This window comes from Polyodon spathula, chromosome 5 (genome assembly GCF_017654505.1).
Source record: "Polyodon spathula isolate WHYD16114869_AA chromosome 5, ASM1765450v1, whole genome shotgun sequence".
NCBI classification, from domain to species: domain Eukaryota; kingdom Metazoa; phylum Chordata; class Actinopteri; order Acipenseriformes; family Polyodontidae; genus Polyodon; species Polyodon spathula.
The window spans coordinates 19,627,663-19,654,411 of NC_054538.1; the positions used below are offsets into that span (position 1 = coordinate 19,627,663).

General features: G+C 37.6%; 3 protein-coding genes across 3 annotated transcripts in view; 2 read left to right on the forward strand and 1 right to left on the reverse strand.

Moving 5' to 3' along the window:
* Positions 1–60: 60 nt before the first annotated feature.
* LOC121316372 (mitotic checkpoint serine/threonine-protein kinase BUB1-like) lies at positions 61–4,254 on the forward strand. Its single transcript, XM_041251450.1, has 7 exons — positions 61–1,228; positions 1,479–1,563; positions 1,910–2,027; positions 2,456–2,633; positions 3,329–3,428; positions 3,699–3,764; positions 3,899–4,254. The coding sequence occupies exons 1-6, from the start codon at positions 1,220–1,222 to the stop codon at positions 3,731–3,733; spliced, it is 525 nt and encodes a 174-aa protein (XP_041107384.1). The 5' UTR covers positions 61–1,219; the 3' UTR covers positions 3,734–3,764; positions 3,899–4,254.
* An 883-nt stretch (positions 4,255–5,137) lies between these two features.
* On the forward strand, positions 5,138–21,320 carry LOC121316373 (nuclear valosin-containing protein-like). Its single transcript, XM_041251451.1, has 21 exons — positions 5,138–5,336; positions 5,582–5,652; positions 5,883–5,935; positions 6,495–6,585; positions 7,033–7,090; positions 7,230–7,430; positions 8,159–8,270; positions 8,512–8,588; positions 8,698–8,832; positions 9,429–9,530; positions 10,929–11,046; positions 13,182–13,326; positions 13,614–13,884; positions 14,218–14,436; positions 14,949–15,053; positions 15,158–15,220; positions 15,939–16,058; positions 16,782–16,807; positions 17,231–17,319; positions 17,587–17,666; positions 21,142–21,320. Exons 1-21 carry the CDS (start codon positions 5,178–5,180, stop codon positions 21,184–21,186), a joined length of 2,340 nt encoding a protein of 779 aa, XP_041107385.1. The 5' UTR covers positions 5,138–5,177; the 3' UTR covers positions 21,187–21,320.
* Positions 21,321–23,445: 2,125 nt separating this feature from the next.
* Positions 23,446–26,749, reverse strand: part of LOC121315679 (sphingolipid delta(4)-desaturase DES1-like) — a 7,015-nt gene continuing 3,711 nt past the window's right edge. Inside the window, exons 2-3 of the mRNA XM_041249985.1 lie at positions 25,191–25,933; positions 23,446–23,799 (exon numbers count right to left, since the gene is read on the reverse strand). Of these exons, the coding sequence (XP_041105919.1) occupies positions 23,653–23,799; positions 25,191–25,933 (890 nt within the window). The 3' untranslated portion in view covers positions 23,446–23,652. The remainder of the gene's footprint in view (positions 23,800–25,190; positions 25,934–26,749) is intronic.

The following is a 26,749-nucleotide window of genomic DNA, read 5'->3' on the forward strand; positions in this document are numbered from 1 at the left end:
TGCTTTTTACAACCTTCTGACATTACCACGAAAAGGCAAATTATTAATGCTTCCCACTTCCGCCGTAGCCGGAAAGAGCATCAACTTTGCATTGCATTTGAAATTCACTGCCAAAAATGTTTTTGTATATATAATATTGAAAGTGAAATTCCTAAGAAGTAATTATAAACAAAAAATGATATTATACTGATCGGTTACTCTATCTGTCGCTGAAGTTCAGTACGTGATTGTACAGGGACGAGAGTATGTTTCGACAATGTGGTGGTGTGAATTGTATGTTTATGTGTATTTCCACAGTCTCACAGTTTACTTATAATTGTATATTTCTTATTTTTATTAGTCACTCTGCATTTAGTACTGAATAGGATAAAGACCTGCTAGCTCGTTCTGAACTTTGTACCCGAACCATTCCAGCAGTCCACAGGAAAACAGTATGCTTCTCCTCGTACTAATTAAGCAGCACCGAAACAGGGTTGTTGCTGTTGATGATGATGATAATAAATAACACATTGGGTGCGTTAAGTGAGCCACTCTGAAAGATTTAAATGGCTTAACGCTGAGCGACATTTAAAAATGGAGAATAATAATTCTTTGCTTGTTTGTGTTTCTGAGGTGATGGTAGGTGAAATGGCCCTGTGTGTAATATGTCTCTGTCCCCTGCTGTACCTCACAGAGTTTGGCGCTGTGTTTAACACTTACAATACAATACCGACATTAATATTGAAAATTATGATTAATACTACAAGCCTAATAATACATCAATAACTGTAAAACAGCTCTACATTAAATTAAATGACACAAATTCAAAAACAATTTTTACCATCTTTAGCCAATTAATACATCATAAGTTAATAACTTCATAAGTCAAAACCAATTCATAGTTCTTGACAAACATATCTGTCAATCCTGCCTGTCATCTCCACTTGTTTCCTGCAGGTGGCCATTCTGTTCGCTCACTCTGATCGCCGATGAGAAATGGCCAGGCAGGAGCGGAGCTGAGCAAGTCGTTAAATCGATTATTTTACTGAGCTGCTCCGAGCCGCTCACTTAGTTAACGTGCCCATTGTTGTCCCAGAACCTTAATAGCGCAGGTTGTCGAGATAAAGTCGAATGTTGCGTGTTTTTAAATTTAATAGCATCCAGGCACTGAAATATTGATTTATTTTTCAGACAGTTTAAAGCCAGTCCATGACTACGAAGGAGATGATCCACTGGATGTATGGGAGAGGTAACCTTTCTTTCTTTCTTTCTTTAAAAGTTAGACTGAACACAAATCCTTGATCTTATGCTAGTTTGAGAAATTCTGAAAATGTAATTCATACCTTCTGTCCTTCAACTCTGTTGCACAATATAGCTTCAGAATTGTAGCCCATGCAGGGTGGGAGTACTGCTGGAAAACTGTTTTGGGAGATCATGGTCTGTATTTTAAGTGTCTTTTTAAAATGTTTCTTGATATTATTAATTTCTTCTCATTGTAGGTCCAGAAACCAGCAAATCCTTGGGAAGTCTCCATTTCATGCCAGCTACACGAACTACTTCAACCTCATGGAAGTGTTTTATTTTGAGAACTTCACAACTGTGGAGCTTTGCTGATAGGCCAGTATGAGTTGCTTGAATAAGAAAAGGAGGGATGCCAGAACGCATTTATTTGCTTTTGAGAAATGGAGTGAAATTAAGAGTGCATATTAATTAATTTCATCCATCCATATGCCCTCACATGGATGTCGTGCGTCATTGAAATATGCCCTAGACTGGCATGAGAGGTTAGCTTTCTCTACAAGATGCTGTTCTAAGTTTGAAGAACCCATTTAGATCTGTCAAATCCATTGGGATAATTGCTTGCATAGATATGTGACTTAGTTGCCTCTGTTTTGTAACAGAATGCAACAAACCTGTGCAGAAATCTGAGTGAGACAACCTCTGGTGATCTATTTTGCAATATGCATCCTGCATATGGTAGAGCAGCTTCACAACATCGATATAATTCATGCAGACATCAAACCAGACAACTTTAAACTGGGAGACAGGTCTGTACTTGTAGTCTGCATATTGTTTTGTATTTAAGTTTGCTGTTTCTGAAGTACCCTTAATAGTGGACTGTGGTGGCTTATTCTTCTTTAAGAATGTTCCATTTGAAATTACATTAAACAAATTAAGGTTACAAGTCATTATGATTTAAAGCTCCATTACCTCACAGCAAATGGACCTGTGTGTTTGTGCTACTTTTTTTTTTATATAATTAATGTAATGCATGCATCCACCACAGTCCAACACATCTATGTAATGTATGCATCCACTACAGTCCAACACATTATGCATGTTCCTTTTCATTGTTATTATAACCTAAATAAAACTAAATCTGTCCTACACCCCTAGAAAATCACAATTCATATTGGCTTTATATTTAACACTTGTTTTGAACCATTTTTTAAACGTGTATCTTAAAACCATCTAGATTTCTGGAAAATCACTCCTTCGATTTGGAGAATTTGGATCATGGTTTGTCGTTGATTGATTTGGGTCAGAGTTTTAATATGACCCTGTTACCCAAAGGAACGTCCTTTACAGCAAAAGTGAAAACTTCCGGATTCCAGTGCATTGAAGTGATAACTGGCAGACAATGGAATTATCAGGTAAAAAAAAAAATGGTTTGCTACCACTTTTTGATACTGTAAGATTGCCTGCAAAATATGTAAGTATCAGCCACAGTACTTTGTTTTCATAATTCAAGCTCAGTGGTGAATCAGTTCAACAGTGGTGTATTTAAAGCCAGTCTGTGCATTTTTAAGCATTCTTGAGCATTGCTCCTACTTTATGAAACAAGTTGTGAAGCTGGGTCTCAGTCCATTTTATGGTTCTTTTGAATCCCCTTTTGTTTCTTAATTTCTGTATAGTTTTTACATTTTGTTAATAGTAAAAGGATTTGAAAAAATGAACATTTCCTTAGCAAACATGCACTTTGACTTTGTTGGGATACATTTTAATTAAGCATTGTCATCCTTTTACCATGTTGCAGCTCTAAGCTGAACCAGTGTGAATGAGGCTCCCTCCTCAGCCACAAATCAGCTGCTTGTTTTCAAAGCCAGAATGCTCCAGCTCCAGCTGATCAGTCCTAACACAACCAGAGTGTTCCCTTTTAACCATGGTTTAAATACTGTGTTGGTTAACAGCAGAAAGAGCTTGGGAGTATTTACTGGTTATTTCTGTGTTGAATACTGGTGAAAATGCTAGGTTTGTCGGCTGAAATAACATTTGTTTTAAAAACTAGGCTACTGTTGACTGTTTAAATGCAGAGTAATCAATTTGAAGCCCTTTTTGTTCATTTCAGACAGATTCTTTTGGAATTGCTTGTACGGTTTACTGCATGTTCTTTGGGTCTTACATGAAAGTTAAAATGGTGTTTGGAAGACTAGTGCTGCATTTAAAAGGTAAGTTTGCTCAGTTCAGTGGGAACATTTAAGTAGTTCTTTCACCATCCCATGTTTTGAATTTACAAGTTAAGACTATATTGTTTGACCCATACAGGTGTGGTAGTGTATGAACTGGTACCTATGGACATGCCTAGTCATGTTGTACTTTTTTTATTTATTTAAGTTTCGTGGCTATTCTATGTTTAGCTACTCAAATGTTCTTATATAACATTTATGAAATGCTTCTGTCATCACTGAATTAATAGGAGCTGTATGTTTTTTTTTTAGATGCAGTCTGTAATCGCACATCAAACCCACAGTAACTCAAAAGAAACGTTGTACATTAGAATTGATGTAAGCTAAAATATCTCCTTCCTTTGTTGTACAATGTCTTTTGATCTTTTCAACATTACAACATTTTTGTGGGGATCATTTTATATTAGTCTTTTTGTTTGTGTGTTTGTTTGTTTGTTTGTATTTTCCTCCAGGAATCCTGATGTAGAAATGTGGACAGATTTTTTTCACACCTTGCTGAACATTCCAGACTGCAATAGTCATCTCTGAGGGACCTTCATGAAAAAAATGACAGCTGTGTTTAATCAGAATTACATCAACAAGACTAAAAGACTCCATAACAGACTTGTAGTGCTGCTGCTAGAAAGCATACGTTCACGCAAATAAGTATTCCATAAGTGAAAGCTGTGGCTTGTTTCTGTTGTGATTGACTTCAGTATTTGCTTTTTGTTTAAAAAAAAAAAAAAAAAAAAAAGGGAAAAACATTTTACTGTGTTTAGATTTTGAATATGAAATTTTAGGTTTGTAAAACACAATTACTACTGCTATAAAAATGCTGACATTTTTAATGGTGTGTGTGTGTTTATGTGCTTTGATTTGACAAAATGTAATGTAAGTTATCTTTTAATAGGTGGTGACAAGAGATATATTATATATATATATATATATATATATATATATATATATATATATATATATATATATATTAGAGACAGTGGTATTAATAGATATATATATACCTGCTCATAAATACCAGCAACAGAGCGCTCAGCCAGCACGGGCTGTCAAACTGTAAGCAACATATCTCCACAATTCCCTATCTCAAAATCCACATTTTATAAATACAATATACTGATATTCACTACTGCAGAGATCTGGTTTTCAAAGGTACGTTAAATCTTAAGGAAGACTGCCTCTTCTCAAAAGTTTAAAAGTATTTATCTCAACTTTATATATTATAAGTCTATTTCTGTTAGCACAATACCGAATTGCTGCTTTGTCCCGTTTCATCATATGCAAAATAACAAACCAACTGATAAAGGTCTAATAAAGTGGCATGCGTATTATGTTGGTTATCGGTATGTATTTATTTTAATTGTGGTGGACAGCAGCTTTATGATTTCAACAAAGACAAATATTTAAAAATAAAGTTAATAAAATAAGTGAATGGAATTCATAGTACACACTTCTCAAAGGTCTAAGTGAAAGTGCAATTCTTGTTTTGAGTCGCGTGGGGGTGTTCTTTTTTATTTTGTATCTCAAACTAGTGGCCCTTGCAACACGAGGGAATGGCTTGTAGTTGCCATATCGATATTATTAAAGTTTAATCAGAATGTCCACAGTAATTTTACAGTAATAAAAAAAATTGCGTTAGACATTTAGAAATGATTAATAAAAGCATTTCAACTGTTCTGTGGTGCGATTGTTATCATTTCTGAGGAACTCCTGATTCAGGCACTACTTAAGACAACTATGGACAAAGCCCACGGTTTCACGTGGGGTGATAAAGTTACTGTAGTAACTGCTTTAGAAGAAGAAAAGTTTATTTGTAAACATATCAATAAGGATTCAGCGATGGATAACAGAGGCGGTTACTTTGTAGACAACAGGCTCAAGCAGCGAGTCAAACAGGTAAGCGCTAATGACGGACTGCAATATTATACTAACCAGGGGAAAATGCTGCTAATATTAAAATCGTGTTTTTGTTTACGTACCATCAATAAACACCCTAGTATAAAGACGAGCCGGTTACTTCGTGCTAACTCAGTCTAAATCGCAGGTCACCTTCCTGCGTATGCACTAGTTTTGTGGTCATCGTGTTACTGTAAAATACATCACAATTTTAACTAACCTTCTCGCACATCCGCTTGTTTCAGTATTTGGGGAACAGCACCAGCCCGTTTACAGACATGTCAGTCATGACAGCTGATCTGCAGAGAATGTACAGGTAAGAACCCAAAGCAACATTTTAATCTAACACTAGTGTAAATACATAACTGTAGTTCAATATACAATGCACACCGTTCAGTAAACAAATGTACTGTTTAATTTATTGGTGCACAGTCTAAAGTAGTGGTACTCACTTGTGTCTTTCAGTAACAGCGCAGGGCCGTATTCCGGCCGGGTCATTAATTTACTTCGTCCTGACTTGTGTGTAATGTGTTATCCTTTTTCTAGAACAGACTATGGACGGCGGAAACGAAGTGCTTTCAGGATCCAGTTAGAGAAAGGTGTGTAAGCTGCAACATGTTACACAATCGTTCTGATGTGTAAGCCTTGTTCTGTGACAAAAATAACCTGCGTTTCACTCTTATCGATCCACTTTTGAACACTGAAGCACTCAAAATATTCAGTCCATTTATAACTATAAATTTATAACTGCAAAATTAACTGTATTATCATTGTTCAATCACATTAAAATAATCTACTAAAGATTATGTAGACTGGGGCAATTCGTGTATGATGATATTTTCAATTGGATGTTTAGCTTTGGCATACCATTACTTAAAAAATACTGTTTTGTTTTTAAATGAAATAATTTATATGTTTAGCACACTGAAGAAAAAAACTGTAATCTTAGAGATGCAGCACCTTAGCATTCCTGCAGAGGGCACTGCCAGCTTTGCCAGTAGGTTTTTTTCAAGGCTTGCTAGACTCCCAGCACAGCTTTATATGTTCCCTTTAATATAAAGTATGAATAAAGTAGAATTGTAAATGTTTGTGGCTGCACTAGTTTGGCTTAAGAACCATGCTCTGTATAACAAATATTGTGTCCCCCCATGTTTGTAGTGCACACAGTGTTATGCAGCGAATCTGACCTTTCAGCCTTAGAGGGGGAACACCTGGCTAAAAGGGCAAGGCATAGCCAAGGAGCTGATGGGTAAGTTGATCTGGGAAGCCTGTCTCCCCATAGTCCTTTCTTTACTAGCAGGTACACCAACTGTGCAGTACAAGTAGACATCTAAAACAAAGTACCGCATTTTTAGATGTGTATTTCCACAAAATATCAAGTTTAGATTGCGCTACAATAAAGAAAGCTTACAGATCTTAGATTAGTGTTAAAGGTATTGCTAAAAAAATAAAATAAAAAAATAAACATTTGCATTGATTTAAGGCTTTTATGTAACCTGGCCATTATCTGGTCTTGATGAGTGGGAAGACCTCCTGATGAATCAAACTGAGGTGGGTCATTAGCTGCAATGTGCATCCCCTTACAAAAATATTCCTCCTAAAACGCCTGTACCTTGAAAGACTGTTTTCTTGCAGTTAGACATGCTGCTTGTTGGCAAAAATCTTCAGCAGTATAAAGACTAGCTTTGATTTACAGGGAGGAAGACAGCTTCACGGAGGACTCCACAGACAGTGATGATCAACCTGAATACCCGGTAACCCCTGTTTTTTTTATTTTTTTATTTTGGTTCACTCAAGTGGAATTGGAGACTCAAAGCATGAGCATGTTTGATTTAGATCTAACATCTAATAAAAAGTGACCGCTTAACTTTGAAACTCTTGCTGTGTCTGTAGCCCACCAATCAGATGAACAACTCCCTGATGTCCCTGTACCAGAAAGGAGCTCCGGATTCTGTGGCACCGACTCTACGAAAAGATCAGCCAGCACCCAGCAGCACGCCTAGGCCAGCTCCCTCCAAGACACCAGGGGGCACCAGGGTCTCGCAAGGCGGCTGGTTCATCGATCTGGAGACTCGGAAGGCACCCAACTCTGAGGTAAATCCACATTTAGACAGTACAGGAGAGAAAGGAAGTGTGCATGCACAGTGCCTATGCAATCGTTTGTTTATATTGATGCAGTAATAGGTTATACTATACCTCATAGTCCAGCTGTTATTTAGACTGCACAGTGGCAAAGTGAATGTCAGTGAAATTTGTATATTTCAATCTTTTTTTTTTCTGTATATTGAGTTATTAATTTGCTTTAACATTGACCCTCCTCAATAGTTACACGTTGCTAGCTTGAATGGCCTATAAAGGTGTTGAATGGCCACTATGAGAGTGAAGGGTTTTAAGTCGCCCATCTTTAACACAGCAGTTCTTTTTCAGCCATGGTGTATAATATTTATTTGATTGTAGATCTGTGTTTCTGGGGTCTTACCTTGCCACTGTCATTTTCACAAACACTGCATAACTAGGGCTTCTTGTCAATGTGTATTTTGAGTTCTATGTAGATAACCCAAAATCATTTTTTATAGACAGTATGAAATTACTGTTTTTAGTTACTTTCCAAAATTCTTGGGCGTTTTTCTGTCACAATATGTATAGTAACTCGACACTACTTGTACCTTCTTTCTTTTGCTGTCTTCCACAGAGTTATCAATTAAAAGCCCTAATTATAACTTTTAATGGGAGTGTTCATGTGGCTGTACCGGGGGTTTACAGATATGCATTTTACAAAGCATTTATTCTATTTTAAGATAATATTATTTTTCAAACATAAGTCCCTTCTGGAAACAGATCAGAACACACATCTGAAGAAAGGAAAGAGAAGAAAAGATGGTGGGGCCAGGGGAATAGATGGAGAGATCGACTCCAGTATAATGAACAAGAAAGGTAAAAGCTTGTACTGAAAGGGGTTTTTTAATCAAGTCCGACTTGTCCAGATTAATTTGTGTGATTGTTCTGGTGTTGATAAATGGTTAATCAATATTGTAAGGTAATGTGTTGAATAGAGTGTCAGTCTGTTGATGATGGTACAGACGATGGAACCATTTAAACTACAATATACTGCAGGATTATGACTCTGAAGGCCTGCAAGACCTAGTTTGTCTGATCCATTTTTTTCACCTTTTAGACAAGCTCAAAGCGCCAGAGCTGCAGTACTCCACTCTGAAGTTTGAAGATGTAGGAGGCAACGAGGAGACCATAAAGGTGGACATAGTATAAGCTAGTAGTGGCAAGACTGTATTATAAAATACAAAAAAAAAAAAAAACTACTGGACTAAACACAGCACATTTGAAAGGTTTCTCTGCCCTGCAGGAGGTGTGTAAGATGCTGATTCACATGCGCCACCCTGAGGTGTATCAGCAGCTGGGGGTGGTCCCTCTTTGGGGGTTCCTTCTTCACGGGCCGCCAGGCTGCGGGAAGACTCTGCTTGCTCAGGCCATCGCGGGGGTAAGCGTCTCAGAACAGATATCCTAGGGTGGAAAAAATATTAAAGTCTTGCAACATTTCTGGAGAAATGCTGTCTATTTACAACTGTCAGATAAATAGGATGTCATCGGAACAGCAGTTAAAATCTATTAGGCTGCTGATTCTAAATTTGAAATCGCAAGTGCATGAATGGGAACTATGATATTTAGAAACCTGTAAAATGTAAAAAAAATTAATGGATCCCTGAAGTGGTTCTAGCTAATAAAATAATTCCAGGCGATAAATAAGACTGCTATTGCATAGCAGAATCACCCGTTCATGGTTTTACTATGAGCTCAATTAGCCACAGCGTACGGGTAACAAACTTAGGTGTGTCTTTATTAAACTCCTAGTTAAACCAGGAATGGATCAAACTGCTCTGCAGTGAGAGTCTTATTTTCATCCCTGTAATTCTGTGAATATTAACTTGCATTTACTGTGTAGATCTCCTAAGTGCAGTGTTTTATATACTTACAGTTCCTTGTGCATTTGAAGTGGATCTAAAAAAAAAAAAAAATTATCAAGGAAGACTGAAAACCACAGGGGTCTTACCCGTTCTTACCTTTGCTTCCATGAAGGAGATGGAGCTGCCAATGTTGAAGGTCGCTGCCACAGAGATGGTGTCAGGTGTTTCAGGAGAATCTGAGCAGAAGCTAAGGCAGCTGTTTGATCAAGTTGTGGTAGGTAACAGGCACGCTTTACCGCTAGAACCGCCATGCGGGTCCGTTTGACACTTTTTTAAATCCAAAATGGAATTACTCTTCCATTGTAAATCGTATTTGTGTATCCGTCTGACTTTTCATAAATAAATGAATTAAATGTCATGACAGCGTTTGATAGCCAGAATCACAAAAAATGATAGTTATAAACACTTCTACCGAGAACTGCTACGTGAATTTTACCCATGCATTACGATACATGTTTTTTTTTTTTTTAATATAACATAAGATATTCAATTTTTTTTGTAAATGCAGCAAACAAGACATGTCTCCTCCTAGCACACGTGTTTCTTAAATTTTCTTTTTAGACTGACTACAAGACAGAGATTGCTATGATTGGGGATTTGTACAATTACACCAAGATGCCAACTCAGTGAAAGCCTAGTTGCTTTATTTCTCAATGTACCTGGGAGACATCAATCCTTCGTTTTTGTTCCAGAAATGCAACTGGGAATATATCCAAAGCAAATGTTTAGTCTTGAAACTAGTCATTTTGATTGGAATACGGCAAGCTGCACTAGGATGCATACAGCAAACTGAAATGACAGGTAGGATAACAACTTATATGCCTAATATGAAAAAAAAAAAAAAAAAGTTTCCAGGTTTGTATGTACCAGTTTACACAAAACAGTGTTCAATAGAACCTTTGTGTTTACAACACAGCTCCTGGATGCAGGCACAGAGCCATAGAGTACAATGCAGCCGTCATACCAGAAGTAGTGTTATATTCTTTTTATGTAGTGTTAGAAACAATGATTTTGGTTTTACAGTTTTGTAACATATACCCATTTACACCTGTAAACGGGTATATGTACATACTCGTTTCTTTTAAAATGTGTATTCGATTATATTTTTTCACTGTTTGTAGTCGTGCGGTATATGCGCTCATTTTGAAAATAAAGCCTTTTATGGTCAATTTTCCATTTAAATAGTGTTTCGGCGATAGCAAATGTTAGATATGATGTTCATGAGTAAAACTTTTGAGTTGTATCCGATAGTATGTCTTCAATTTTCATAACAAAGCAATTAAAAAAATGTATGGGTCAAAATGACCCACATGGCGGTTGTAGGTATTTCCAAAATATGTACAACATATCGAAACGTTGGGCAGCTGGCTCTTTGAGCTAATATATGTATATATATATATATGTGTGTGTGTGTGTGTGCATTTTTTGTGTGAGCCAAATCAGGCTGTTAGAACAAGCACAATGAGAGGTGCATGCTTGGGACTTCGTTCCACTTTCGTAACAGTTTTCATAACACAAGACACTGGCAAAGACTTATTTGTTTTCTCTGCAGGATATGATAAAAGTCCATTATGTAAACTAACAAATACCTAACCAACACCAACCATTGCAGACCAGTGCTCCGTGCATCCTGTTCATTGATGAAATTGACGTCATCACCCCAAAAAGAGAAGTGGTTTCAAAGGACATGTGGCGACGAATGGTGGCTCAGCTCTTAACCTGCATGGACGGTGAGTGAGAATTTGAGCTAAAGCTACTAATGCCTTGCTTCAGTCAAGCATTTAGTTTAGAATTTTTTAATTCAAATCTCCTGGCTTCTTTTTTCTGTACTTTATTTTCATTAGATGGTCCATGAACTGTATAGCCAGGGATTCACATAACTTTTGACATTAGGTTGACACGCGAGTACCAGCAGAAATGGGTTGGTACACACCAAAATTAGGGGTCTTCATGCAAGGCGCTGTCTAGCTCCACCTCCTCCTTCGACAGTTCAAACAATTGAAATGAAATGTCAGAGACCACAACAGTAGTTTATGAATGTTTAAGTAGAAGTCCGGATTGCTGGTTATTACAATTAACAGATCATCAAGCATTCTCTGTTTATTTTAATAGCCTACCACCATAGTCCCATCCTGGGGATTCAAAAGCAAAAACCCACACACTTTGTCACTTTATTACTAGTGTTGTTGAACATGATAACTTGACAGCACAACTGTATTTTTATAATGATATAACGGGGGAGGGAGGGGAGGGGAGGGAGGGAGTATTTTAAGTAAAATGGTTAAGTAAATGTATTTTTTTAAACTTGTGTTTTTAAATGTAACTGCTTTCAAACATCGACACCTCTCATCCACGCTCAGTTTGGAAGGCTAAGTGTCAGTGAGCTAACAACGGCACTCCGTAACTGCATCTCTCTTTTTATGAATGGTCGGCTCTTGTCATTACGTGCACTCGAGTGACTAAATTCACAAATCTCCTATGCACTGTAAGTTCATAAGGATTAACAGAGGAAGTGGGAGCTAGTGTCATCTGAAGTTGTATATTCTTATGAAGATAGTTAAATTAACAAACGGCACCTTCTCCAACAAACAACTGCTGGCAGCTAACTGGGGGGGAAAATAAACTGACACACCCAAGATAATGAACACAACAATACCTGGTTAACATAATGGTAATTTCTTGCTGACGAGCCATTTACAAGGCTACCTCAAACACATATCATCACATGTTTTGAACACATCTCAATTGGGGTACACATACAGCTGTTATTATTTCTGTGTATGTGTTGCATTAAGAAACCTGAACTTTTCTGTTCCTTCATGTTTAATGAACACGGGCGGACATTCTTAACCATTTTACAATTCTCTTGTTATAGTAAGAAGGAATAAATCTTTAACTATCTCTCCCCCTGTAATCTCACACACCTCCAACACCCTGTCTGTCTGGGGAAGCAGGATAAGATCTGGTTACTTTGGATTTCAATGGACCCTTTGAAATTCAGGCTTTGGCTGGGTGGGGGACACAAAAATACCAGCACCCGTTAACAGAGCACTTTACCATTGGTTACGCATGAGAAACGGGAGAGGAACCGCCCTGTGTTAAGGGGTATTTGATATCTTGTAAAGTGATAATAACTGGGAATCTGTTTGTTCTGTGCTTGGGTCATGAGTACCTGCATGTATTATAATAAACCTATTATTAATTGAAGAAAATGACTTTGTATTTTCTTAAACATCGGAACTCGCTTTTAAATCAACATCAACGGCTTACTAGAAATCCCTGCTATCATTGGTTGTTTCAAGTGCCCATTAAGATACAATGATTTATGTACTGGTGGTTCCATCTATATCTGTCCATTTTTTAATAACAACTTGCAGCAGCTAATGATAGCATTAACAGAGAGGGACTGTAATTAAAGTGAAATATGGGGTCTGGAATTGAATTATGGTCAGCGATAATAAGCTCAGTTACCCAGAGATCGTTGACAGAGCCCAGAGACCCTGAGACTGAATAGAAAACCCTGAGTCTGGGGAAAATCTTCAGGTTAGGCAGGTATGGGTCACAGTCATATAATACATTTAGCTTTGTAAGCGTGAGCACCCTTGCTGCATTTATGAAAAACGCTTTCCTGTTAAAAATGTACTGACGGTGCGCCTTTGCATATAGTGTATTACATCCAAGACAGAAACGTGCCCATCTATCATTATGCCCACCCCAGTAAACTTGTTCACTATGTCGCTTTTACAAAAAAATAAAATAGGCAGTCCATTGACTAATTTAAATGGGCTTTAGTTAACCATGCATGCAGTAATAACCTACAAGAACAAACAGCACATTAATTGACTTTGTTTGTATGTTGTGGTAGATCTCAATGCTCTTGCAGCCACAGCACAGGTCATGGTTATTGGAGCCACGAACCGGCCAGACTCTCTTGACCCGGCACTGAGGCGAGCCGGACGCTTTGACAGGGAGATCTGCTTGGGGATTCCCGACGAAGGAGCCAGAGTGAGGTAATCCTCTACTCCACCTGCTTCTTTTAAACTGAGACTCCAGTCCCCCACCTCCCTTTTCCTAATACCTCTGTTGACAACCATCTTGGTTTTTACTATAACACTGCTGTCTGGCGCAATTTCCTGAGTGGTGTGGTATTGTAAGGGTCATCAGATAAGCACATTGTGCCACAACCTGCAAGCAATTTCATGTGTTGATGATGGAGGTTTAATCATAACTGTATTCTAGAAAATAAAATGTTCACGTGCTTTCATTGTTTTACACCCCCTCCCCCTTCTGCATACAGAATCCTGCGAACGCTGTGTCGGAAGTTGAAGCTCCCAGAATCCTTTGACTTCCAGCAGCTGGCCCACCTGACTCCAGGGTACGTCGGTGCGGACCTAATGGCCCTGTGCCGGGAGGCGGCCATGAGCGCGGTGAACCGAGTCCTCATCGAGGTGCAGGAGCAGAGCAGTCTGGCAGCAGCGGCGGGGAGGCAGCCTGACCTCTTTAGCACGGAGCCAGTGGAGCCAGAGCGACCCGTTGTTCCAAATCAGAAACCAGAAACCACAGAAGAGGTGAGCGAGTGGGGCGAACAGAGAACAGAAAGGGATACATCAATTATTAGCTGTCCACATGACTGTCTGAATGGATATGCACATTATGCCAAAAACAATAGAAAACAATACATATTGTTTATTAGTTATACTTCTAGACACAAACTCATTTCGTCTGCAGTTTAAATTACACAGTGTTATAGCACTAAAATTTGTTTCACCTAGACCATGTGGCATATAGTTTGCAGAGATAATTTTGGTGGACCCAGTTTGAGAACCAGTGTTATTGGCTACTGGCTGCTCTGCCTTCCCCTGCTAGCCCATCCTGTCTACCTCTCCTCTCCGCTCCGGCAGACAGAGCTGCACAGGTTGCTGGGGCTGCTGAAGGAGCACACCCCGCTTTCAGAGGAGCAGCTGGAGAAGTTGCGCATCGAGATGGAGGATTTCACCGGCTCGCTGTGCAGCATCCAGCCATCCGCCAAGAGGGAAGGTTTTGCCACCATCCCCGACGTCACGTGGGCCGACATCGGTGCCCTGGAGGAGATCCGCCAAGAGCTCACCATGGCCATCCTGGTAGGGATTTCCACTGCACTGCTGCCTTCTCGGAACACTGCAACAGAGATGGAAAGAAGACTCCAGCTGCATGGCTGTTTGAGCCATTACAGCTCCATGCTTGAACATGTGGTTGATTAAGCTTGTTTCCATCCCTGTTGCAGTGACTGCCTTTAAGTAGTGCCATCGCAAGAGCCGTGGAACACAGGACACATTGGAAGCAGATTGTTTAGGTCACAATTCAGCACTCTAGAATAACCACAGAGAATTTAAATTAAAATGTGTCAATTGAAATGAGCACTACTACAATGAATACAGACCAAGACCTTTTTTGTGAGACAAACTTGACTTAGTATACTCTTATTCTGCAGATCTCAATCTCTGACTTTACACTGTGGAAACACCAGGTGTCAGCACCGACGCACTTTAGTAATGAGATTTAGACACAGTAAGTGCATAGATTATCCACACTTTGCAGGGAGAACGCATGTTCTACTTTATTTTGCTGATTTGTCTTTTGTTTGCACCTCTAGGCTCCTGTTCGCAATCCCGACCAGTTTAAAGCTCTGGGTCTCAGTGCACCAGCTGGGGTGCTTCTTGCTGGGCCCCCAGGTTGTGGTAAAACTCAGCTTGCTAAGGTATCTATCTGTAGCTTCAAGACAAAGCATGTAAACACTCGTACATTGTTTTTGTGTCCCATAAGCATGTTTCACAGTAGGTGTTTTGTTTTTTTCTTCAATAGGCTGTTGCCAATGAATCTGGTTTGAACTTCATCTCTGTTAAGGGTCCAGAATTGTTAAACATGGTAAGTAAGCCATTTCTAAAGTCAAAAGCTGTATCTAAGTTAATTTATGCAGCATTTCTGTTTTTTCCTATTTTTCCATATTTGTAGTCAGATTAAATAAAAAAAAAAAGAACTAATCAAGGTCAAGATTAAAGTTATGCAGCTTTTTGAACAATAGTTCTCCATACTTTTGAACAAGGTGGTTAATATTAGAAGAGGTTGGGTCCCCTTGGTATGTGTTTTAGATTCCTACAGTATGCTAATAAATAGAGACTGTATTAAATACCTGTTAAACATATCACATTCTGAAACTGGGTAAGAAAAATGGGCAGGGCCCTATGCATATCGACAGCTAAATAATACACTTTGTAAAGGTATTAATTTAAAAAGGCAAGTAGTTACACCATTTCAAACTAATGTCCCTTAACAATCAGGCATATATGTAAAGCTTTTTAACAGGCCTACCAAAGTACTGTTGTATAATAAATTAATCACAAAAGAAAACCTAGTAAAAGTAAATAATGAAATAAAAGATGGTTCTTTGGATTCTATAAGCCCTGGTACATCTTTGTCATTTTACAGTTGAGTAATAATTATAATAGCTTTCTTTACTGAGCTAGAATACCATTCTGTTATTACTCCACCCATGGCAGAAATGATGCGTATCCAAATGGAAGTTGTCCGAGTGGTGTGGATCTTGTTGATTTTCAATCACGCACCACCTTGTGTTTGTTTGCAGTACGTGGGAGAGAGCGAGCGCGCTGTGAGGCAGGTTTTCCATAGAGCCCAAAACTCCGCACCCTGTGTCATCTTTTTCGAGGAGATTGATGCTCTTTGTCCCCGAAGGTCCGATCATGAGGTAAGACCCGCACAAGGTTATGAATTTTATAATACATCTTATACCATCATTACTGTCTGTCTACAGTGAAACCACTTGAGTTGTCTTTATAAGCAGCTTTCGGCTGTCTACTTTATAGCAGCCATACTACCATTACAAGAGTTTAGAAGCAAAGCACATCTGGACTAGTGAAAACATGGCTGTAACTAATATGATCCCCCCTAGAATAGTGTTGGAGGGAGACGTGTTGTTGGAAAGGTCGAGACATTAGTGACAGTCAGTATTCTCTTTAGACATGGGTAACTTTGAAAAACAATCATAGTATTGTTTGGCTGAGATCTCAGTTGACTATGTAGTGAACAAATTAAGCTGACAAATGTTCTTTGATTCAAAAACACTATATAGAATCATATAAGCACATGTTTCAAACTGACCAGGCCTCAGTACAGCTCAGTGCATGTGTTTGTATCAGAAAGCACGGATATCCATGGAGTCAATTCGTAAGAGATGAAAAGACTGACAAAACTTTACACAATTTGATATTTATACCTTCGTAAGCAACTGGTGATAGGGGTTTCCACTCTATCATTGCACACTCCCTCTGCAGGGGAAAGGGGGGTTTGTGCTCTGTCCATGACGCATTGCATACCACATTGTACATAGCAGGGCGCACCCAGCTTGTCGTTCAGTTCCCCTCCCCTATCTCACACTATCTCTGCTAATCTCCTGCCTTTTGGCATTTAGCTCAGACCCATCTGTGACCGAGTTGTGTTAGGCCATGCAAAACTGTACATAGCTAGTTTTGCCAATGGGAAATGAAAGAACTTGAAACTTACACAATACTGTATAGAAACGTAATATTAAAGCAACTGAATTAGTAAACACATTAAAACGACTATAAACAACACATTCACACACAATTTAAACATAATGATTAAAAACAACTTAACTATAAGAGACATACACAATTTAAAACTTACAATTAATACCTCATGCAGAAAGCCATTCCTACAAGTAATTCTCAGAGATAAAATTGACTGAGTCTAAAGGGTTAACAATGGCCAGATTGGGATAAATGGAAGCTGGTGACTACTTAAAAATGATAAGGTCATTCGTAAGTAACAGCTCGCATTGAAGGATTGTTTCTATCCGTGATGAGGTGCAGGTACAGTCTCAATGTTCATTTGTTTTAGGGGGGCTGACCTGTCTGCTCTGGTCCGAGAGGCTTCTATCAACGCTCTGCAAGGACACCTCTGTCTCCAGGCTCCTGCAGCAACCAACGGTAAGGATAAGAATCCTCTTCTAGTGCTGGACATCTTCAGCAGATTACTGAGGACAAAGAGTGCTTGCTTTGTCCTGTCAGTTACTAACAGTTTAAACCTCCTTTACTAAACCTCCTTTAATACTTGTGTATTTTTTCCTCTGCTGTTTTTAAAGAAATATGTTTTTGCAGGGATGGGTTTTGAACCCTAAATGTAAAAAAAATAAAAATAAAAAAAAAAATAAAAAAAATAAATGAACCTATTAATCTCTCCATTCTCGTTTTTAGCACCAGTGGCTGAGATCAGGGTTAGTCGGCAGAACTTTGAAGATGCTTTTAAGAAAGTGAAACCGTCCGTATTAAAAAGGGTAAGCAGTTGAAACAGTGGAAAACTCCTGTGCATTTAAAAAAAGAAAGCAAAAGTGGATTGCAAGCTCTTGCCAAGTAATCTACTCGTTAGTCCTTCGAGGACAAGAAAACGTAAGGTGGTGGTAAAAACTCAGTCAAGGAGGAAGCCGTATTGATTGCAGCTTTGACTTTGCTTTGACTGTATTACTTGCAGTGCTTTAGTGACCATTATTTTGTCCAGTATTAATTACCTCTTATTGCAGAAACAAGGCAGTATGGTAAATAAATTATGCAAGAGATAAATAGCTGAATTTTATCACTTAAGTCTTATCAAAAATCAATTGCACTCTCTTATTAAAAATATGATATATATATATATATATATATATATATATATATATATATATATATATATGTATTACTGTACTGCATTGTTTACAATTATATTGTCATTCAAGAAACCTGTTAATAATTACCAAAATATACAGTAATCCCAGAGATAGCTAACTAGTTAGCATAGTTAATAAACTAACTGTCGAACTAAATTAACACAGCACCCCTACACGTTGGCGCCTGCAGCCGTATGCAGTTACGCACTCCGCACCAAATTACACCGTGTAACAATATTTTGAAATATCACTATTTCCAATGAGAAAATGGGAGTTTTTGAGTCTTTTCATTCACATAGTCAGAAAAAAACAACATATGAATCCAAATTAACATGTATTTACACTAAAGTAATACAAAAATGACTACAAAAGATTTAGAAGTGAGTAGTTTTTCAAGATTCGTAAATTTACAGTATAATCGTAAATCTCAAAACTACTCACTTCTAAATCTTTTGTAGTCATTTTAGTATTACTTTAGTATAAATACATGTTAATTTGGATTCATATGTTGTTTTTTTTCTGACTTTATGTGAACAAAAGACACACATTCACCCGTTTTCTCACTGGAAATAGTGATATTTTGAAATATCACTGTCCTGGTCACAAAAGCAAAGTTTGTGGGGAATAATAGCCATTTTCTATACTTTTGAGACATAAGCAATTAGAAAATAACACTTACTACCCAGGAACATTGTGTTACATAATGTTATTTGCAAAATGTCGGCTTCATAACCGTGGATTCTCATGTAATCTTGTGCGATCATAAGCAAAACAGACACTTTAAGCTCATAGGATTGTACTGTTTATTTAGTGATAGTAATGAGCAAACAGAAGCAGATAAGTTTTCTTGAAGCCTTGAAAAAGAGCAAAAATCTCTATTCTGATGATCCAGAATGTCTGAGAATTAATAAAAGTATATACTGTGTTTTGGGCACTAACGGGGGTGGAGTTTTAAGCGCCTAAAAAATATGGTAATTGCACATTTATACAAGTTTAATTTGTATTTAAATTTTATCAGTGTCTTATATTAAAATGAATATTAGTCTGTATTTCAAATAGGTTTATTTCTACCTTTTATTGTTCTCATGGACTATTTGGCTGCTGCTGTCAGTGTAGTTGCTGTTCTGTCTCGATGGCAGTGTGCCGTGTTTTATTCATTTTTAGAAAGGGAAACGGCGATGCAGTTTTCTAATGTGATAGTGTAGGTGCTGTGAAACTCAGGAAAGAACAGAAAAAGCAGCACTCTGATAGGCTGAAACACTTTACAGCATGTGGATGCAGAGTCGTTATCAGTATGATATTGAATGTCGCTGTGGTTTAGTTTTGCGTACCATGTGAAATATTTGTGGGGGCCACTCCTGCCCTTGAAAAAATGCAGCAGCTCTAAATTAATTATGAACTCAGGTACAGGAGCAATATTCAAGACATACACTTAATTATTTAACAGAATGAAAAACACCAAATTGCTCAGGGACTTCCATCTGATTTCAGGTTTTTTTCAAGAGAAATGGCTCCGCTTTTGTTTACATTCCATTTTGTAGCTGAGGTGCAATTGTGGAAGTCAAAATACAAAACAAGGCAATGATGTGACAGTGACTCTGGAAAGATTGACTAAACCAATCCGTGTGCCTCAAATCACATTTGAAATGATTGAATAAATTATTTGAATTTAAGTTTGATAATGATGAGTTATCAGGAACAGTACTCTATCAGTTGTGAACAAATCACTAGCTGTGCCAAAAAGGTGTTTATTTTCCTGTTCCTTTAAGCAGAGCATTTACAACGGGGAAAAATCTGTTTCAGCCACAAGGGTGTTCTCTTAGGAGGTGTTCCTATATGCGGATACTCTACTACATTAAGCACTCCAGGATGTTTGTTTTTAGATAGTATATCCTTTGCATACTGTACAGCTGTGGCCAAAGGTTTAGCATCACCTAGAATTTTAGGATTGAGACACACAAAATGTAATGATATTTTATTTAACATAATGTAATCAAAGAAACTACACAGTGATATTGCAAAAGTCTACCGGAAGCAATAGTATTAGTACAGTATTTCATGTTAGATTTCAAAATGTCACATTTTTCCATTTGTCAGTTTTTTGTTTATGGAAAACTACAAAGTGGTATGTAATTGAATATGTTAACTTAACATTATTCAGCAGGTTTCATTCGACTTTATGAAGCAAAATTTGTTAATTATATAGGGTGAAGCAAAACTTTTGGCCATTAGCTTTGTATCTGTTGGAGAAAATATCAGTTTTGCTTGCAAGGCAGGATTTGAGTTCAGTGTGAAGTAAAGGGGTGGTGGAAACTTTTTTCTCTGTTCTGAATCTTGTCTGACTTCAGTGAGAGCTGAGACGTTTGAAAAAGCATGAGGGCACAACAAAAGTTAGATTTTAATACATTTCAAAGTGTATTGTGCATGAACTTAGCTGGTGGATGTTAATTATGGTATGTTTTTTCTTGTTTTGTTTCTTTGGGCATCTGTGTCATCTTGAAAGCTAGTCCATTTATTGCATTAAAGCAAAAAGTACATTCATTTTAATGATTGATACAACCAAGAAAATATTTAGAAAATAACTTTTCTTGCTTCTGTGTTTTTCTCTCATTGCACTTGCTTCAAAATAAGGCCCACTTTTGCTTGCATGTCAACTTCACTTACTCACTGACTAAAACAATGGACTCTATACATCAATTCACAGTACAATCCTTGTGATAAGACTGTCATGTGCAGCTGCAGAGTTGTTCAATCTGATAAGTGACTGATGGTGTCACCTGATTTGCTGTGGTAGTTGCATTTAACACTTTCACAACCAACGTTATTTGCATGCATTTCATGGTACTGTATGTCTTTCGCTTATTTAAAGTATTGTCTTAAAATATTTCCATGCATGTGTGAAAAACACAAACTAACTTAAATCCCACATTTTGCTCAGCACGAGGCTTATCTCTGACCTCTAGCTCTGCTCTGATCCAGACTGTGTCGCAGAGATGCCTCTGTATTCTGAAACTCAATAACCAAGTTTAGTTACAATTGAAAAAGTACTTATTTGTGACTTAGACAGGGCCTTCTCAACACCTTACATTTGCTTTTGTCCACACAGGACCAGCTAATGTATGACTTGTTGAAGGAGTCGCTGTGCGGATGAAACAACAAACAGCAAAACTGGATTTAAAAGGAGCTTTATATCATGTCCCAGGGTTCTGTCTCAGAGAGGTCTGGAAGGGGATCATGATTTTTAATTTGTCATAATTAAGTTTGAATAAAAAGCATGTAACCCTTGACTGTCTTTACGGTTACCTTCTGTTGTAAATGTTTTTATTTGTTTTTTTAAATACACATTTTTTGTGAATCAACAGCAATCATACTTTTTTTCTAGATGGTACCTTAAACGGTTCCACTATAATTCAAATAAATATAATTTAAGCTGAAATAGTTTGTCTTTCAATATAAAATGATGATTAAAAAGGGTTTTGCCAATGGTCAACTGAATCCTTTAGTCTGTGGTCGTATTGACAGAAAAAATGGAAGCTGTTGGATTACAGCCTCTTCACTGATATCCATTCACTGCTTTGGTTGCCTGTATTGTGGCCTTTGTTTGACGAGCTGCTGCAATGGAGAACACAACAGAAAAATGTTTATTACAATCCGATGATTATGTTTCTGAAGCTGTTCCGCTTCCAGACACCACTCTGTAATGGAGAATAAAAGGCTAACGTACATTTGTAATGAGGACAGGCTGTCTGTCCATATTCAGCCTAGTGACCATTCTAATTAATGTTAAGCTACCAATTAAATAATCTAAATACAAAGGACCACTTTTACAGTCTTATGTTTTTGTTTAGAAGCAGTTTTAACTAAATAGTTAAATTTGTATTAATTTTAAGAGTTGAAGATAACTGCATTTAAGCAGTTGGTTTACTAAAACACTCTCCTGATGGGGATTGATTAAAATATCTTAAGATAGCTAATTTGGTTGTTTTTTAATGTTTCCCCTTTCAAACGAAACTTTAAATGTTTGTGAAAATGTTTAGTTCAGGGTTGTTTTTCCATTTATTATTTTGTAAAATCAGCACTTTATAAGTAAAAGGAACCCTTTTTATGAAAATATAAAGCAATGTAAAAATATTTTATGTGAAAAAATGCACTTAGGCACTTGCATGTGATTTTTTTTTTTTTTTTTTTAAACAAAGCATCACAGGTAGCTCAAGACACATCATGACTGGAAACTTGCTCAAACTGGTATATTTAAACAGGATCTGATAACATATTATTTAATATGTAAGTAGAAATGGAGTGTATTAGTAAGTACTAGTCAAAAAGCAAATAACTTCTGGAATAAATATAATTATTTTCTAGAACACACTGATAAACACTGGAAGCTGTAGCAGTTTATACCAAAGTGCACATGAAACCAAGTTAGAGACACATCATTCTAATAGCAGTATTTATTAGGAATGTAAATATGAACATTTTACTCAATAGTTTGCACTTTCCTTTGGGGCGATTCAAGAACATACTTGTGGGAATTGTGGCCATTTCTAAACACTATGTAAAAGGAACAAGAGTACACAGTACTATAATGTACTTGGTGACAGTTACGTACAGTAGTGCTATGTTGCAAGTTACTTCGAGATACAGGCGATAAAGAATGGGATAAACAATTTGAACATTGAACAACTTGTATGGATTCACAAAGCCAACTCATCCAGACAAGTTTCAAAAATGTATTTTTGTTGCATAATACAAATGGTGATTTAATTACTTTTTGAATAAAAGGAGGTAGTCTGGACATACAGCACTAATAAATGACTGCTATTTAAATGGGGTTAGCTTGGCTGGCAAGTAGGAACTGGTCAGCCCTGCTAGTAAGGTCAAATATGTAGGTCAAAACATAAAGTAGAACATTTTCACAAAAACAGGAAGTTTATAAATAGGCTACTATGTGCATCTAATTATCAAATTTCTATAAATCTGAGGAACTTCAGGCTAAAAGCACTGTAAACATTCCAGCCTTGTATGTATGTGTGTTTATATATCTTTTGGAATCACATATAGCTAATTTGTTCACCAAGAGTTCAAGTGGATGACTTTAGTCTCAGGCTTAGTTCAGACTTTCTGTTTCCATAAGCATGGCTTACATTACAGACTAGATCAGCACTGAAAGAGTCTATCTTTAACTGCACACTAGACTGAAATCTGCTGTACCAAAGCTTTGTGTCTGAGAATGTCATTTCTGTTGTAAGCTGTTTTTGACAAGTTTTACTGGACGTGTTGTCCAATCATTTCACTCCTTTGTGATAACAAAGGTCTTCTTGTAGAGTTTTTCATAACCACCACACTTCAACTATTTAGTGCAAGTATTTCACAACAGTCATGTGTGCAAGTATGTGTGCAGGAGCTCTTATTAACAGACACATTTAAAACAAACAAAAAACAAAACAAACCATCAAACACAAAATTACCACCGGAACTCTAACTAGCTCAGTTTTTAATAAACTACCTTTAGTTCTTGATAAATGAGATGCACACTCACACATGCGGTTTTGAACCCTGTGCAAGTCATTGGGTAATTATGACCATTTAAGCAGTTCTCAGATTTGTCAGGAAGGATTTATTCCTGCTTCACCTCGCCCTTCAGCTTTCTCTTGACACGAGAGTAGGGACTAAGCGAGTTGTCCATAATAAAATCATACAGCACTTTCACCCAAGATGTGTACTGGGGCAAGTCATCATAGTACTCTGCAGCAATTTTCTTTACCTGAAAACAAAACAAAAAAATGGTATAGATATAGAAAGAAGTCTCTGGGTAAGAAAACACCCCTTGGAAAGCAAGCAAAGTATTCTCCAAGAGTTGACCACCACAGACAATATATCAAGGCCAATCACAATATGAATCAATAAACACAAATGTATTTATTACTTGTGTCTCTACGCAGGTGTATCAACATATGCACTTAACAGAATAAGAGAGAAGCAATAGTCAAGTGTAAGTTAATAAACCATGATAATAAACTAACGTGAATAAACAAGCTTACATACTAAATTAACAAAACACTACCTTGGCGAGATCCGAGTTCAAATCAGCATGAAGTTCAACATCTACTCTCATGTAATGAAAATCATACCGTAAAAATACAACGGCTCAAACAGTAATTATGAAAAGAAGAATACATTTTAACACAATGCTTATTAACACAGCACTGCTCTACATGCATTAAATGCAGTAGCTCTAGATTACTCTTGTAATGACAATCAGTTTTAAAGACTGAATAAACCATTTGAATTTGAGTTTAATTTTGATGAGTTTCCAAGTTACAAAACAGTACTGTATTAGTACTGAAATCCGTTAGCAACGACTCGCTATCTGTGCCAAAAAGGTGTTCTTTTAAGCAAAGTTCCTGTTCATTTAGGTGGATCATTTACAATGGGAAAATTATGTTCTACCACAAGGTTGTTCCCTAAGCTGAAGTGTTCTCTTAGGAGCTGTTCCTATACGCGGAGACCACTGCATATACCTCAACGACTAGATACATGAAAAGTAACCATGTTTTTCACAATTGGAAAAGCAGTTCTCTATAAAAGTGCAAGTCCAACATTAATGTACAAAACGTTTTTGACTAAAGCAGAGAAGATTGCTATACAAAACTGTTTTTTTATTTTCTAACATTGCTGCTGTGTTTTCAAAGTATACCTTTGCTAGGGGCTATTTTGTTACAAGGAGTATAGCTGCCAATTATGCAATTATACACATTATATATTACAAAGCCGCAACTATACCTTTTGTACAACTTAAATCATTTCTTAACGGTTTAATATCTTGTTCTGTATGATTGTTGTTTCTGCTTATACCATTTGCCACACTCACCAACAATAACTAATCCAGTAAAAAATGCTTCTGGAAAAAACCCTCAAGGGCATATATACACAGAAGCAACAATATGTTTCTTGAGGGATCTTTTCGAAAGCAATCTTTTGCTGGATTAGTTATTGTTAGAAATTAAGGGCAAATGATCATCTGAGCAACAGCAACAGATAATTACACAGAACACACATAACAGAATATTAAACATAGTAAGAAAATAAGGAAAATGTAGAATACATATCTCTAAGGCCTACCCAAGTGTCCCACACAGAAGTTCTCCAACTTACCAGGGGCAGCCTCCTGCCAGGAACACTGGGGAAGTCGTGGTGCTCGTTGTGGTACCCCACGTTGAAGGTGAGCAGGTTGAGTGAGCCATAGTAAGAGTAGGTCTCGTGTCCCTTTAAGAACATGTAATGCTCTGCAATGAAGTGGCCGGAGATGGGGTGCAGCCCCATGCCGAGCAAAGAGCCGGCCAACATGTAGACCAGTGGTTTGGACCCCCACAGGTAGTAGAGCCCAACGTTGAAGGAGAACTGGATCACCAGGTTGATGATCTCTAGCCGGCTGATTGGCTTGGGGTTGATGACAAGCGGCCGCACAGCGTAGAACAGAGGCTGCAAGATGATCCAGACGAACTTGCGGAAGCGCGTGCAGAAGAACCAGCCCTCGAATTCGGTGGGAATGTCGACGTCGATACCGTCCCCGCCCAAGTAGCGGTGGTGATCCAGGTGGTATCTCTTGAAGGAAGCAGAGTAGGGCAGGCCAATGGGCAAGTTGGCAAAGATGGCAAAACAGCGGTTCCACAAGGGCCAGGTGTTGCCGAACGCAGTGTTGTGAGAGATCTCGTGGATGGCCAGTGTCATGGAGTGGTTGACACAGCTGCCAAAAGCGTAAGTCCAAAACAGAACCCACTTCCAGTCCAGCTCCTTTACCAAGTAAAAAGCTAAAAACTGCACTGCAACCATCATGCAGACTATCCATTTTAACCTGGGATCCGGGCTCATTAGAGATTTTATTTCTGGATATTTAGCTGTTGAAGACAAAAAAAAAAAAGAGAAAAAATGGGATCAGTATTTGTTGTTAAAATAAATCGCATGTGTTGAAACATTTTATTTAGAGATAAATTAATTGTTAGGTCTTAAAATACAACTCATAAATTGAGCATGGGTTCTGGTTGCATTTCTAATGAGACCAGAGATCTGACTAACATCTTATAGTCTCCTGCATTATGGTTTGAACCTGGGAAGCTGATTGTATCCTGGCTTTTGTCTTTAGAACAAAAGTTTGACCAACAGGACAATGTTGTAAAAACAAATCCTTGATGTCCAGCCCTAACATGAAATATATTTGCCTTTTGCGGAGACCACCGTTTTGTATCAGAGCTACAAACCTATTGATAAACATCTTTCCAAATAGTAAACTAGATAAACAAGTTTCGCTTAGAAAATACAGTTGGTTTATGAGGGGGTCATCAAAGCTAGCCCCTTTAGGGGGATCTCGATAGAGCCAGATACTTCAAGGGCTGATAAAAGATTTGTATAACTAAGAAACTTGTTTTGTTCTGATTGGGTTAAAGGAAAAAAGTGATGTCATAAGGTTAAGTCTATATTAACTACAACATAGTATTGTCTTACTGATTCTGTTATGACCTGTGCTTAGAGACAATGAAATACTCCACAGTTCGACTGTATTGAATAAAACATTTGTTGAAATCTACAACGGAGTTTGGAATCGCAATAAATTATTTGTACCAACGGATGCACGAAGAAGAAAGAACGCTACTTCTAATTAACCTTTATTTTTAACACACAGTGCAAGTATCAATATCTACTGTTATAAAACAGTT

What these genes read in the sequence shown, in the direction of transcription:
- LOC121316372 (XM_041251450.1), top strand. An exon ending in AACTTTAAACTGGGAGACAG is followed by an intron (nt 2,028 to 2,455) that starts GTCTGTACTTGT and finishes AAAACCATCTAG; the next exon opens with ATTTCTGGAAAATCACTCCT. An exon ending in ACTAGTGCTGCATTTAAAAG is followed by an intron (nt 3,429 to 3,698) that starts GTAAGTTTGCTC and finishes TTTTTTTTTTAG; the next exon opens with ATGCAGTCTGTAATCGCACA.
- LOC121316373 (XM_041251451.1), top strand. Translation starts at nt 5,178, where the DNA reads ATGGACAAAGCCCACGGTTTCACGTGGGGTGATAAAGTTACTGTAGTA. An exon ending in CATAGCCAAGGAGCTGATGG is followed by an intron (nt 6,586 to 7,032) that starts GTAAGTTGATCT and finishes TTTGATTTACAG; the next exon opens with GGAGGAAGACAGCTTCACGG. An exon ending in TTGCTCAGGCCATCGCGGGG is followed by an intron (nt 8,833 to 9,428) that starts GTAAGCGTCTCA and finishes GCTTCCATGAAG; the next exon opens with GAGATGGAGCTGCCAATGTT.